This window comes from Aspergillus steynii, assembly GCF_002849105.1.
Source record: "Aspergillus steynii IBT 23096 chromosome Unknown P170scaffold_1, whole genome shotgun sequence".
Lineage (NCBI taxonomy): Eukaryota > Fungi > Ascomycota > Eurotiomycetes > Eurotiales > Aspergillaceae > Aspergillus > Aspergillus steynii.
The window spans coordinates 6,653,113-6,667,240 of NW_020194398.1; the positions used below are offsets into that span (position 1 = coordinate 6,653,113).

The window sequence follows — 14,128 nt, forward strand, 5'->3', positions numbered from 1 at the left end:
CACGGGTTGATTGCCATCAATCAACAGAGCAGAGATACCGCTAGCCGTCGGCTCCGGGCTTCATGCGCCAATGGGCAGCTCGTGGGAGAAATGCACGTTGCATTCGGAGCCCCCGAGCCCTCGTGGGAGCCGGCCAATTATTGTAGTGTCCTACTCCGCACTTTATGACTGCGTCCGCCTGGATGGCTACCGGCCGGGAGATAGTGCACCGCCCTGATCCCCCAGAATAAATACTAAATAGCCACCGAAGCGTCAAACCGCGAGGATTGCCTCTAGGATCCAAGCGAGAATAAGCCTGCCCGGTTCTGACCATGGTCAATGCGGTCGACGTGCTCCATTTTGGAGATCAAACGGTGGATATCCGTTCCTCGCTGCAGGAATTGGTCCATCTGTCCAAGTCATCCCAGACGCTTGCCACCTTCCTGCAATCCAGCGCCGACACTCTGCGGGCAGCCTTATTCGCCCCGCCGTCGGCCAGTCTTTCCGAATCCTCGTGGCGCTCGCTGCGAGACCTAGGTGATGCCTTCGCGGAAAGTCCAGACGAGAACGCCCCTCTGGCACCCGCAGCGCTCTGCATCTGTCAGCTAGGATATCTGCTCCTGTGAGTTTCAAATTCCACGCCACCCCGAGCAAAACCCGTGGCTGACTTGAACTTAACCATACAGTCACCTCCAAGATAAACCCCGTCTCCTGTGCGGCAATGATAGAAAGATTTTGCTCGGAGTATGCACGGGGATGCTGTCAGCCTCCGCGGCAGCCTGTATCAGCTCCGTGTCGGAATTGCTGAAGCTCGGTCCAGAGCTCATCCACATTGCCCTACGGCTGGGCATGCGAGTCTCCAGTCGCTCTCAGAATGTAGAGCACACGCCCGGAAGCTGGTCATTGGCGTGCGCTGGCATATCGCTGGATCCCCTACGAGATACCATTGCCCAATTCCACCAAATTCATGTACGTCCCCTCATTCCTCCCCCACTTCTACGGCTACCGGATGACACTAAACATGGGCAACAGTCCATACCCCCAACTAAACGAGTTTACGTCAGTGCCCTTGTGCATCAATCAGCATTCACCGTTAGCGGTCCGCCGAGGATCCTGCAGGAGTTCAGCCGCTTCACTGAAACCCAGCTCCCAGAGGCTCGGAGGACGCGGCTATCAATACATGGCGCCTACCACGCCAGTCATATTCATGGCGCGGATGTCGAGTCGATTCTCGGAGAGTCCCCGATCCTGGACACGGCGGTCGTTTCGAGAAGATCGGTCTTCTCGACCAGCTCGGGTCGTGCTATGGAGGACGTTTCGACTCTTGGGGAATGTCTGCGAAATGCTCTACGAGACATTCTGCGGCAACCCCTGGATTGGAGGGCGACTCTTCAAGGGCTGGTTGATTGCGACCTGGAACACCCGGTTCTAACCACCATTGGACCATCGTACATGGCAAAATCCTTGAAAGAAACCCTGCAATGGGACAAAATCGCGGATGGCAAGGACACTCCCCCAGTTCAGGACGGGAGCATTTCGGGCAGTTTCGCGATTGTGGGAATGTCTGGAAGGTTCCCTGGCAGTGATGATCTGGATTCATTCTGGGGCGTCCTTGAAGATGGACTGGATCTTCATCGAGAGGTACGTTTTGCAGCCTCTCCGCCCATGCATCGCGCCCATAAATACATATCCTGACTGCCCAGATCCCCGCCAATCGTTTTCCCGTTGAGACACACTGCGATCCGACTGGTAAGATTCCGAACACCACCACAACGCCATACGGTTGCTTTTACGACCACCCCGATCTCTTCGACGCTCGGCTCTTCAATATGTCACCGAGAGAAGCCGCCGCAACGGACCCTAACCATCGGCTTCTGCTCCTCACGACCTACGAGGCGCTCCAGATGGCCGGATATTCCCCCGACCGCACTCCGTCGACGCGGCGCCACCGGATCGGCACGTTCGTGGGTCAAACCAGCGATGACTGGCGCGAGGCCAACGCTAGTCAGAAGATCGACGCCTTCTGGACCACTGGCGGCGTGCGTGCCTTTGGTCCCGGCAGGCTGAACTACCACTTTGGCTGGGAAGGGCCAAGCTATAGCATCGATGCCGCCTGCTCGTCCAGTATGGCCGCCATCCAGATCGGGCTAACCGCTTTGCGCAGCCGCGAATGCGATATGGCCGTCGCCGGCGGCGCTAATATGATAAGCTCCTCGGATCCGTTTGCAGGACTGAGCCGGGGGAGCTTTTTGTCCCCCACTGGATCATGCAAGACGTGGGACTCGGAGGCCGATGGATACTGTCGCGGGGAGGGCGTTGGTATGTACACCTTTCCTCACACCGTTGAAACTTGACCACTGACGTCCACGACAGGAATCGTAGTGATCAAGCGCCTGGAGGATGCTATCGCAGACCGAGACCGAATCCAAGCGGTTATCAGGAGTATCTCGACAAACCATTCGGCGGAAGCGATCTCGATCACACATCCGCATGCCGGCACCCAGCAGAGACTATTCAAAACGGTCCTGGATGACGCCGGTGTGCACCCCGACCAGCTCAACTACGTCGAGATGCATGGAACGGGGACCCAGGCGGGTGATGGCATCGAGACCAGTGCGGTCGCCAATTCGCTCGCTTCTCGACGCGCCGATAGCCACCCCTTGTACATCGGGTCCATCAAGCCCAATATCGGCCACGGGGAGGCAGCCTCCGGGATTGCTTCCGTCATCAAATCGGCCTTGATGTTCCAGAAGAATTCGATTCCACCGCATATCGGCATTAAAGGCACGATCAACCCACGCATTCCGCTGAAGGCACTGCACGCATTGAACATTAAGATCCCGATGGAAAGAATGCCATTCACAGCAGACCCGGCCGGTGACGGAAAGCGACGCATTCTGGTTAACAATTTCAACGCAGCAGGGGGCAATACCAGTGTGCTGCTCGAGGAAGGACCCCTCGATCAACTCGTTCGTCATTCCCCAGACCCCCGGGGATGCCACGTCGTCACTGTGTCTGCAAAGACGCTCGACTCGCTCCAAGGAAACACGCAGCGATTGCTCAGTTATCTGCAGGCCCGCCCAGCCACCGATCTTGGAGACCTAGCATACTCCACCACAGCAAGACAAATGCATTGCGGGTATCGGAAGGCTCACGTCGTCGACCACGTCGATCAATTGATTTCTTCTCTTCAGAAAGACGTGGCCACAAAGACCGACCCTTCTCTGATGGCGGCGAACAAATCCCCCGTCGCCGTTTTCCTGTTTCCCGGGCAAGGGTCGCTCTACTCGGGCCTGGCGTACCGGCTCTTCCTAACCTCCCAGGTGTTCGCCCGGAGCATTCGTGAGATTGACGAGATCTGTCAATTGTTGAACCTGCCCTCTGTTCTGGAACCGATCTGTGACCCGGTATTTGATTATACGACCTGCAGTTCGGTTCAGGGACAATTGGTCATTGTGGCTTGCGGCATCGCTCTGGCCTCCCTATGGGCTTCGTGGGGTGTCTCACCACAGCTTGTAACAGGCCACAGTCTAGGAGCATATGCCGCTTGGTATACAGCCGGGGTGCTTAGTCTTCATGATACAATCTATCTCGTGGGACAGCGAGCGCTTCTGATTGAGAAGACATGCCAGCGTGGCAGCCATGCAATGCTCACGACTAGTCTGCCGGCTGCCGCTCTACAACAATATCTCTCTGCTTTCCCATCTTGTGAGATCGCATGCCTCAATGGCCCAAAAACTACCGTCGTCAGCGGGACGGCGGACGACATCACCCGTCTAGGGATTGAACTGAAAGCCAATGGCGTCCAAACTTCGTTGATTGAGGTCCCCTTTGCGTTCCACTCCTCTCAGCTCGACAGCTGCCTGGACGGGCTGCAAACTCTCGGCGACAACGTGGAATTCCATAAGCCCCGAGTCCCGATTCTCTCGACGCTTCTTAGCGACGTGGTCTCCGATGCAGGCATTATCAACGCCGAATACATCACGCGGCAGACTCGACAGCCGGTGGACTTTGTCAGCGCCATTGAGAAGTACGCCGCAACAGCCGGATTTAATGCCCGTTCAACCTTCTGGATTGAGATGGGTGCCCGGCCCTTATGTATCCCGATGGTGAAGACAATCCTGGGCAGCCCCGCGGTGAATTCGCTGCCGTCCATGTCCCCGCGCGAAGCTAATTGGTCCACGCTGAGCACGAGTCTCGCAAAGGCCTATTGCGGCGGTTTCAATATCAACTGGACAGCGATGCATAAGGAATACGAGCACTCGCTGAGACTGCTCCCGCTGCCGAGCTACGCGTTTGACCTGAAGAGCCACTGGCTGCAATACGAAGGAGACTGGTTGATCACGAAATCCACCCAACAGGGACTGGTCAAGCCATCGCCGCACGCGGCGAAGAAGGCGCTCAGCAGCACGCTTCAAAAGGTCGACAGCGAGAATTTCTCGACCAGTGAAGCGACGGTTAGCTTCGTGTCAAATCTGGCAGATCCCGAATTGAACGCGGCGATCTCGGGCCATTTGGTCAATGGACATCGGCTGTGTCCTAGCTCCGTTTATGCCGACATGGCCTTCACGGCGGCGGCGTACATATGGCGCCGGACGTCAACGCTCGAAGCGCCAGCAATGGACGTTTCGAACATGGAGGTCCGCAATCCGCTCTTGTACACTGGCGGCGATGATCACCTAGTCAAAGTCAAGGCTTCCAAAGTATCCGGGGCCTCATTTGTCACGGTCCAAATTAGCTCCGTCCGAGGGAAAGAAGAAGAGGCGGCTCACGCGCATTGCGAGGTCCACTATGGCAACGGAGATGCATGGATGGCGCAGTGGGCAAAGCATCTTTACCTGATTCAAGGGCGCATAGACAGTTTAGAACGGTCCTTGCAGCAGGGGACTATGCGTCAAATCAAGCGCAGCGATGCCTACAAGGCGTTTGCCACGTTTGTGGACTACAGCCCGAAGTTCCAGGGCATGGATGATGTGTTGTTAGATCCCAATTGTTTGGAGGCGTCGGCGGCAGTTCAGTTTCAAACCACCCCCAGTGATGGAACCTTTACCGTCTCTCCGTACTGGATCGACAGTCTGGCACACCTTTCCGGCTTCATTCTCAACACCAGTGAGACCATCCCGGAGGACGTTGTATATATATCGCATGGCTGGGGAAGCATGCGCTTTGCTCGCCCGTTGTCGGAACGCGGCAGCTATCGGACATATGTTCGCATGCAGGAGACGGGTGAGCCGGGAGTCATGGCTGGAGATGTGTACGTGATAGAGCAGCAGAGAATCATTGCGGTCGTCAGCGATGTCAAGTTCCGCTCGATCAAGCAACGGTTCTTGAATGTGCTGCTGCCTTCCACCACCCTCGGAGCTAGTGCACCTCCCACTGCTGCGAAGATCACGAAGAACCGACCACTGGGTACTATTTCAATCCCGACAGCAAAGACGGGCCCATCATTTACCGAAGTCGTTTCTATTATCTCGGAGGAAACTGGCGTGGCCATCGCGGAATTGACGGATCAGACAGATCTCGCGGACATCGGACTAGATTCCTTGATGTCAATCATGATCGTCGATCGACTGCGACAGGAGCTGCAGGTGGAGCTCCCCAGCTCGGCATTCCTATGTCCGCAACTAGGCGATCTGCGCCAGGTCTTCGACGAGCGCTACCAAATGCCCGCAGGAGCATATTTCACACCCCCATCCAGTGTCGAAACCTCCACGCCAGCAGTCAGCACTCCTTCCAGCGAAGACGGGGGTAGTTTCGCAGAGATATTACGCAACATCATTGCAAGCGAATTGGGCCTCGCTGTCTACGAGGTCCAGCCCGACATTGTCTTCTCTGAGCTGGGCATCGACTCCCTGCTTTCACTGACAATTATCAACGCGGTCTATGAGCAAACCGGTCGAAGACTGCCCTCTTCGTTCTTTTTCGGTGATTATTCAAACTACGCAGAAGTCCAACGGGCTTTTGGGGGTCTATGCCCCAGCGAGCCACCAACCGTAGCTGTCACGCCTGTCACGCCATCGCCTCGGTGTCAGTCCACTCTTCTCCAAGGCTCGATCACCTCGCGCTCACCGGCCTTATTCCTGCTCCCTGATGGCTCCGGAAGCGCGGGCTCGTATGCCGGCTTACCCGTGCTCGGAGACTCCGATCGACCGGTCTGGGGTATCCACAGTCCATTCCTCCGATGCCCGGAGCAGTTCCAGCATTCTCTAGAAGAAGTGGCGAAGATGTACGTAGACGAGATTCTGCGGTTGGATCCCAATGGGCCGTACATACTGGGTGGATGGTAAGTTTGTTTTCCTCTACTTGTTAATACCTTTTTCTTTATTTTTCTTTTTCGCAGGCCTATCTAACAAACACCAACAGGAGCATTGGCGGCGTCTACGCCTTCGAAGCCACCCGTCTCCTCCGCCAACTTGGCAAGACCATGGATGGCCTCCTGCTCATTGATGCCCCATGCCCTGGGACCATTCCCCCATTGCCTACCGAGACTGTCGACTTGCTCGACCGTCTTGGCATCACGACTAGTAGCAAATCGCAGAAAGATCGCAGCGCCACGCGAGAGCACTTCCTGGCCAGCATCGAGGCACTGAAGACGTATATACCACAGCCAATGATAGACGAGAACGCGCCACGGTGCCTCGCGCTCTGGGCAGGCAGCGGGGTATGGGAGTCCGTTAGCGAGGAGGAGCGAGTGGCGATGAAGGCCCGGTGGGGGAACGACGAGAGTGACGCCCAGCGATGGATCATGGAGGCGAGAACATGGCGCGGCGCCAACGGATGGGATCAGCTGATGCGATATGTGCGAGTGGAAACAGTGGGTGGAAACCACTTCAGCATTATGAGGAGACCTCAGGTATGGCCCTACATTGCTACGGTCGATTTGGATGGTTCCAGATGCATTGCTAACGAACATGCTAGATTCTTGAAGTGGGTCGCGTTCTTGCGACGTACATAGATGAAAATTAGACCCGGGGGAAATAGTGCCATAGTCCTTCAGAAGCGAGTTTATCTCTGCACAGTAATACGAGGTAGTATGACCTGACACCTTTGGGGGCCAAATCAGGATCGTTTTGCACTAGACGACGCCGTAAGCACCTGGAATGGTCCAAGCAGCTAGCGCAATTCTCGCATCCTACGCTAGCCCCTTAAGTTAATCTTACTGCAGAAATGGTCTTGATGCTAATCTAGTGCTCGACAACGTTACATTTCTTCAGTACTAAAATCTCTCGAAAATCCTCTGCAGAGACTAAACAGGGGCCTAACGTGGCGACCAAGACTACGGAGTAAGCCGAGCAATCTATTTACTTTCCCTTCATTTGCACTTGTCACTTTTGACTCTAGTCGGACCACGCGCTCGAGGGCTCAAAATGCGCTGCCCCTGCCGATCTCTCCGTCAGCTCAGCTGAATCCCAAACTCAAGCAAATCGCGATCATGGCTCTTCTCCGAGCGTTTTCTTTCCTCTCCCTCTTGGCTGCGTCGACCGCCACCGGTCCCTTCGAAGCTCCAGCCACGTCTTTGGGGACCCCCGGTAAGGATGCCAGCTATGACTACGTCGTTGTTGGTGGCGGCACGGCTGGGTTGACCATCGCCGGGCGCCTGGCGCAGGAAGGAGGCTTCACGGTGGCTGTCGTTGAGGCCGGAGGCTTCTACCAACTCAATGGCAATCTCAGCGTCATCCCGGCCTTTGATATCTGGTACGCGGGTGCTAGCCCGGACGATACCAACCCCAACATCGACTGGGGATTTGTGACGTCTCCTCAAGCGGTGCGTTGGGCTTGCAAGACAAGCATGTATCGAAAGAGTGTCCCGTGCTGACTTGTTTGCGCCAAATAGGGTATGAATAACCGCGAAATCCACTATGCGCGAGGAAAGTGTCTGAGTGGAAGGTGAGAATCCCCCAAGATCTGTCTGCACAGAATGATTATGCGGTGAGTTGCGGCTGACGCGCCAGGAAAGCTCTGCTCGGAACTACATGACCTACCATTGCGGTACCACCGACTCCTACTCCAAGTGGGCAACCGAGGTGGACGACTCGTCCTACGAGCTGAGCAACTTCTGGCCGTATTTCCAGAAGACGGTGAACTTCACTCAGCCAGACAATGAGCGACGGGCGGCCAATGCCTCGATTCCCGAGACAGACCGCTTCGCCAGCGGCTCCCCCCTACAGGTTTCGCACCCCGTCTACGCGAACCCCTTCTCTTCCTGGGTAAAGAAAGCTCTGCAGTATATGGGCTTCAAGGAGGCGAAGGACTTTGTCAGTGGCGAGCTTTCCGGGGTCCAATACAACATGGTCACTGTCGACCCGAGGTGGTCGACGCGTAGTTCGGCTGAGGAGTTTGTTCGCAGCATCGGTGTCGCGGATAACTTCAAGATTTACAACGGCACTCTGGCGCAGAAGTTGGTGTTCAAGGGCACCACGGCAACCGGCGTCAAGGTTACCACATCCGGAAAAGACTATACCCTCTCGGCCAAGAAGGAGGTCATCGTCTCTGCTGGCGCGGTACGTCCTTGTTGACTTCGTTCTCAATGTTGTGGCTTCAAGTTTGCTAACAGTAGTGCCGGGTTCCAGTTCCAATCGCCGCAGCTCCTGATGGTCTCCGGTGTTGGGCCGGCTGACATCCTGGAAGAGTTTGACATCCCTGTCATCTCCGAGCTCGCTGGTGTCGGTCAAAACATGTGGGATCATCTTCTCTTCGGTCTCTCCTACCAGGTCACGACTCCCTCGCATTCCGCCGTCGGAAACGCTGAGTACCTGGCCCAGGCCACTGAGGAATACCTCGCCGATGGCAGCGGCATGCTAGGAAACCCCGGCGGTGATATCGTCGCTTGGGAAAAATTGGCCGGGAAGCAGCTGAAGCGGCTGAGCGCGGACACGCAATGCCGGCTGGGCGACTCATTCCCCTCGGACTGGCCCGAGGTGGAATACATCACTCTGGATGCCTATATGGGAAACAACCAGAACTACATCACTGGAGCTCCCCAGACTCCCTACATGTATGTCAGCCCGGCGGCCTCGCTTGTCTCGCCCTTCAGCCGCGGCAACTTGACCATCGCCTCCGCCAGCATGGAGGATGACCCGATCATCAACCCCAACTGGCTCACCGACACAGCCGATCAGGAGCTGGCCATTCTAGCCGTCAAGCGTATCCGCGAGATGGTCGACACTGACATCATGAAGAACGTCATTGTTGGCACCGAGGTCTATCCCGGCCGCGACAAGGTGTCAACGGACGCCGAAATCCTGAACTTCGTGCGTGACAACGGAATCCAGATCTTCCACGCTGCCGCTACTTGTACGTTATTTCTCTCCTCTCTCACTCGCTTCCCCTGTCAATATAGCCTCGTCTAACTTGCAGCAGGCAAAATGGGTACCTCCAAAGATCCCCTCGCAGTTGTTGACTCGCAGGGTCGTGTCTTCGGCACCTCGCAACTTCGCGTCGTCGACGCTTCGGCCTTCCCCTTCCTTCCCCCTGGACATCCTCAGGCCACTGTCTGTAAGTACTCCATAACCCATGAAACCAAAGTCGCTCCCCATAGCCTCCAATCTAAGCTAACTAATTTATCTCTACAGACGCTCTCGCCGAGAAGATTGCGGCTGACATTATCGGAAAATAAGAGTCGACGTTAACAAGATTCACGTGTACACTCTTTTGTGACGTATTAGGAGCAATGGGTAGATAATTTCCAAAGTTCCAGGAGCTGGGAACTCGAATAATGATTGAGTCTGGACTTTCATAATAGAAGTTTATGTTGTAACTAGAGGAATATCCAAGCTATCGGTGATGTAAAGTTCCATTCAAAGGCCGCCTTTCATTAGCTTTGGCATTTGTTCTGCTTAATGATGTGTCCATACTTGTGAACCAAGTGACAATGTTCCTATCCAGGTACCTCAGTACCTCCCTCAGAAGCAGAGTAAGAATTGATCTATATTTTGTTTGAAGGACAGTGTAAGTGTCACGGTGCCAGGTTGCATCGTGACAGGTTTTCTACAGCGTTGCTTGATCTATATTAAGCTTTGGAGGTTCTTGAGTGGTGTCAAACCTGTTACTACCCACCGTAGTTCTGCTGGGATGGTTGAGGAGATAAAATGACGTTGAATACAGCAAAGTATGGTACCGCCTGACTAAACATCGCCGATCAGCATTACCTAGGTACCCTGACCCAGTCACGTATTACAGTATTTTGACGCCCGCATGCTGAATACCTGATTGGCCCCCCATCCTAGCGCATGCATACGAGCACCGCCTGGCTGAGCTGGCGCCCAGGATGCCTTCCACTTCTCCCCTTTCTCTCTCCTAATCTGCTTTCCCTTCTATTAGTCCTCGGTGCAAATTCCATGATGTCCGACCCCTTATCAGTCGCCGGTAGCGCCGTTGGGATCATTTCTCTTGGTCTGCAGGTTTGTGGCAAGATCATCAAGTATTCTCAGGACTTGCGTGGCCAAGACGATGATCTCGATCGTCTTGTGACCAAGGCAGAGCATCTTCGTGCGCCGCTGAAGGAATTACAAGACTTGATCGAAGATACGAGAAATGAGTCATCAAAGACAGCGGATGATCTTGAATCGAAGGCACTTGGTCTTCAAGTCTATGTTGAAAGGTTGAAGAGGAAAATTGAGCAATACCAACCTGTCTCAACTGGAGGCGCGCATGGAAATGGAAAAGCTCGATCGACATTTAAAAGGGCGGTTTACCCTTTCAAGAAAGAGTCTCTTGGGGAAATCGCGTACTGTCTGGATAGTATGCAAATGACCTTACAGACCACATTAGCCATGTAAGTGGAAGTCTCACCATTGTATTGGTTATCATAAGTGTAAAATATGTGACTGGTTGTAGCTCGACGGCGCGGAAACTTTCCACATTCGAGTCGAAGCAAGATGCCTTTGATGCTAAACAAGATCGTATTCTCGTATTGGCAGAGGAAATGGTAGGAATGGAAACTCACATCCATATCTGTCACAGCCGCTGAACCTACTTCTAGAAAACACTACAGCTTGCCATACAAAGCTCGTCACCACAAAGGATTCGCCAACTACCACCATCTCAAATAAGATCATGGTGTGATCATCTCAACAACTCAAAGTCACTAGGCTTACTTCCCCGTGCGCAGAAGAACTCTCGAGCCAAACAATTCAGAAAGAGTTACAGCTTTTGTAGCAGGTGGCTTGGTTTCTACCTCACGGGGACATTTTATCTTTCAACCGGGTCTGGTGGACTTTCAATTGCACCATCATTAAAATTATGTGCTCTTGTAGGGCCTGGAAGCTACGCAGAGCAGGTCTTCGAAGTACTGAGTGGCTTAAACCCCGTTGAACTCATGGAAGAACCGTCCAATAGAATCGATGAGTTTATTCAATACTCGCAGATTCAATTTTCGGACGGAAGGGCGGCACCAACTGATAGATTACAGAGAGGCCCTGAAACCGTTTCCATGATAAATGTGAGCTTTTTGACCCCTTATGAAATAATCCAAGCTAGTGTTTAACAGCCCCCAGATCCCATTCTATTACTTCTTCCAGTGTTCGTTCCTTGAACGTGAACAATTTCCAAGTCTTTGCAGATTAACCCAATATATGTTACGCTGCGGTGCCACTCTTGACCATCAGGATAATCTGCAGTCATGTCTTCCCGCCTTGTGCTGCTCGTATCTTTGGACGGAAGAGGAATACACCTTTGTCTCTCCTTTAATAGAGAGATATGGGTCAATAAACTGGGCTCCGCGAAATTGGGTCGAAAAGGCAAATATGCAAACCATTTTAGAGAGATATGACGATTGTATGAGCACCACTTATTGTCATATCATTGTAAACAGACTGCTTACCTATATTATAGGGATTGAATTGCCGGCTGCATATATCGCCGTTCTTCGGGAATCAGAAGAAGACTTGAAAGAGATCCTCACATCGGCGGCCCCACACCTCGACACTAAAATCAATGATATAACCTTGCTTCAGTTGGCAATGGGCTGGCCAACGGGTGTGAGCCTGCTGCTCGAAGCAGAATCAAGTGCACCCTTACCGACCAGATATCATAGGAAAGCTCGTAGGAACATCACCGATGATGATACAAAAATTGGCAAATACATTGAATCCTGCAAGGTCTTGTTCGAGGCTGGATACACAGTTATGCCATCGCAAATCTTTGACGCCTCAACAATCAAATTGCAATGTGTCTTGTTACAGGAGCTAGCTAATCGGCGACGAAAATTGTTGGATATCGCAGAAGCCCATATTGATCCCACCGAACTTTCAAAGCTCAGACAAGGAGAAACTGGGCTTCCTGATGCGCATAGCTTTTGTCACTACGCTACATTGGTCGCCAAGGGGGTCAATGTTAACCCTTCTTTGGACCCTGGACGAACGCAATCTGGTTTGTCGATATACCATCACACCGTCTCATCTTCACTCAAAGTTCTGGCTTCACTCGAGCTCCTGAAGAAGATATATAAAGTCGGTTTCAGAGATCTAGATCAAACCGGACCTGATGGTTTTACACCGCTGATGGATCGGTGTATAGACCCGTCATCCGAATCTGACCTTGAATCAATTGTCTGGATGGCTTTAAACGGGGCGAACCTTTTCCGGCAGATCCCAGGGTCAAATGCGACAGCCTTCCATCTCCTGAATGCGAAGTTGGCTGCAAAAGTCTTTACGGGATATTACACGGCCAAGATTGGCCATATATCCTCCTATTTAAGGGACAAGACTTGTTGCATTTGGCAGCTTGACGAGAATATGCTATCGGTATCAATCAAGGACTTTTGCTCCTGTTCGTGCTCTGTTGGAGGATGCACTGCAGTATCAGTGGCTGTTCGTCATGTGGTTTACAATTTCTTTAAATCAAGAGACGGAATACACAAGCTCTCAGCAGCGTTCCTTCAATTCCTCCAATACATTGTTGATTTTAATCAATCTGATTCCGAAGTTTGCCATGCAATCATCAGGAGTCTCACTTTCGATGGCCTCAGTTTGAGGCACACATGTTGCACTGAGCTCCATCGCTGGCCCATTACTGAGCACATCAGAGATGAAAGTGAGCTCCGTGAGATCATAGAAGAGCAGAAGGGTCTACTTGAATATCTTGAGGAGCTTGTGGCTGAATTCTATGCTCGGTTTGACGCTCTAAATGTGCCGTTAATCGACTTTCTCAAGCATGTTTGGTATGGGCGCATGGTCAAGTTCCATTCTCACCGCGACCATTTTGACGAGAATCATCATCGCGAAGTGAGAAATCTCGGGATCTCATTGGAGTTTGATGAAGTTGAAATACCTCTTGTTATTCAACTCATTTGTGATCAGGAGAGGATACTTGAGATTGAAGAGGATGACGGCAGTGGTTCATAACACCGTTCAGGTACATTTGCTTAGGCTGGAGGACTCTAGAATGAATTATTCTATTCAATATGCCCGGGGAAATTGAGGCTCGGTTTCTGTAGAGTAGAGCCTAGCAGCTAATTAAAAAGTAAGATTCTCACCTAAATTCAACTTAGTTCTATGATTTTTAACAGCTTAGTTTTTAGTTATAAAGTTTATATTTTTTATAGAATACTTATTTAAATTATATCTTTTTTGAGCATAATAGCTATTTTTTCTATCTAATATGCCCGGGGGAATTAAGGCTTAATTTAAAATTAGGTATTCATATATAAAAGTGAAATAAATTGAATAAATTGAATAAATTGAATAAATTGAATAAATTGAATAAATTGAATAAATTGAATAAATTGAATAAATTGAATAAATTAAAATTATATAATTAAAATTTTTATTTAATAAAAATAATTATTATTAAAAAATAATGTATTATTACATATTTCCAGAAAGATTTAAAAAGATTTTAAATAAATAAATTATTTTTTTTTTTAATATTATATATAATAAGTTAGATATTAGAACTTTTATAAATTTTTATATTTATTTTTTAATTATATAAAAAATATTAAATATCTTTATATCTTTTATACAAAATAATAAAGAATTTAAATAAATTAATAAATTAAATATAAACCTAGATTAGAGCTATTATAATATGTAATAATTTATAAATACTATATTATATTATATATATATATATATATTAATTTATATTAAAGATCAAAAACTAATTATATAATAAAATTTAACCTATAAATATATCTTATAATTATAAA

The 14,128-nt window shown here is 50.9% G+C and overlaps 3 protein-coding genes across 3 annotated transcripts; all 3 read left to right on the forward strand.

Annotated features, from left to right (window-relative positions):
• Positions 1 to 185: 185 nt before the first annotated feature.
• P170DRAFT_453150 (type I polyketide synthase) lies at positions 186 to 6,934 on the forward strand (the record flags this gene model as incomplete). Its single annotated transcript, XM_024851335.1, has 7 exons — positions 186 to 601; positions 666 to 948; positions 1,012 to 1,620; positions 1,683 to 2,298; positions 2,353 to 6,262; positions 6,343 to 6,832; positions 6,908 to 6,934. Exons 1-7 carry the CDS (start codon positions 312 to 314, stop codon positions 6,932 to 6,934), a joined length of 6,225 nt encoding a protein of 2,074 aa, XP_024711231.1. The 5' UTR covers positions 186 to 311.
• A 477-nt stretch (positions 6,935 to 7,411) lies between these two features.
• P170DRAFT_343506 (GMC family oxidoreductase) lies at positions 7,412 to 9,595 on the forward strand (the record flags this gene model as incomplete). The annotated part of the gene is made up of 6 exons (XM_024843406.1): positions 7,412 to 7,744; positions 7,814 to 7,866; positions 7,937 to 8,480; positions 8,550 to 9,273; positions 9,340 to 9,474; positions 9,552 to 9,595. The coding sequence occupies 6 exons, from the start codon at positions 7,412 to 7,414 to the stop codon at positions 9,593 to 9,595; spliced, it is 1,833 nt and encodes a 610-aa protein (XP_024711232.1).
• A 694-nt stretch (positions 9,596 to 10,289) lies between these two features.
• On the forward strand, positions 10,290 to 13,353 carry P170DRAFT_506431 (uncharacterized protein). The gene is made up of 5 exons (XM_024854391.1): positions 10,290 to 10,753; positions 10,816 to 10,906; positions 10,961 to 11,419; positions 11,475 to 11,754; positions 11,812 to 13,353. Exons 1-5 carry the CDS (start codon positions 10,317 to 10,319, stop codon positions 13,320 to 13,322), a joined length of 2,778 nt encoding a protein of 925 aa, XP_024711233.1. The 5' UTR covers positions 10,290 to 10,316; the 3' UTR covers positions 13,323 to 13,353.
• The last annotated feature ends 775 nt before the right edge of the window (positions 13,354 to 14,128 follow it).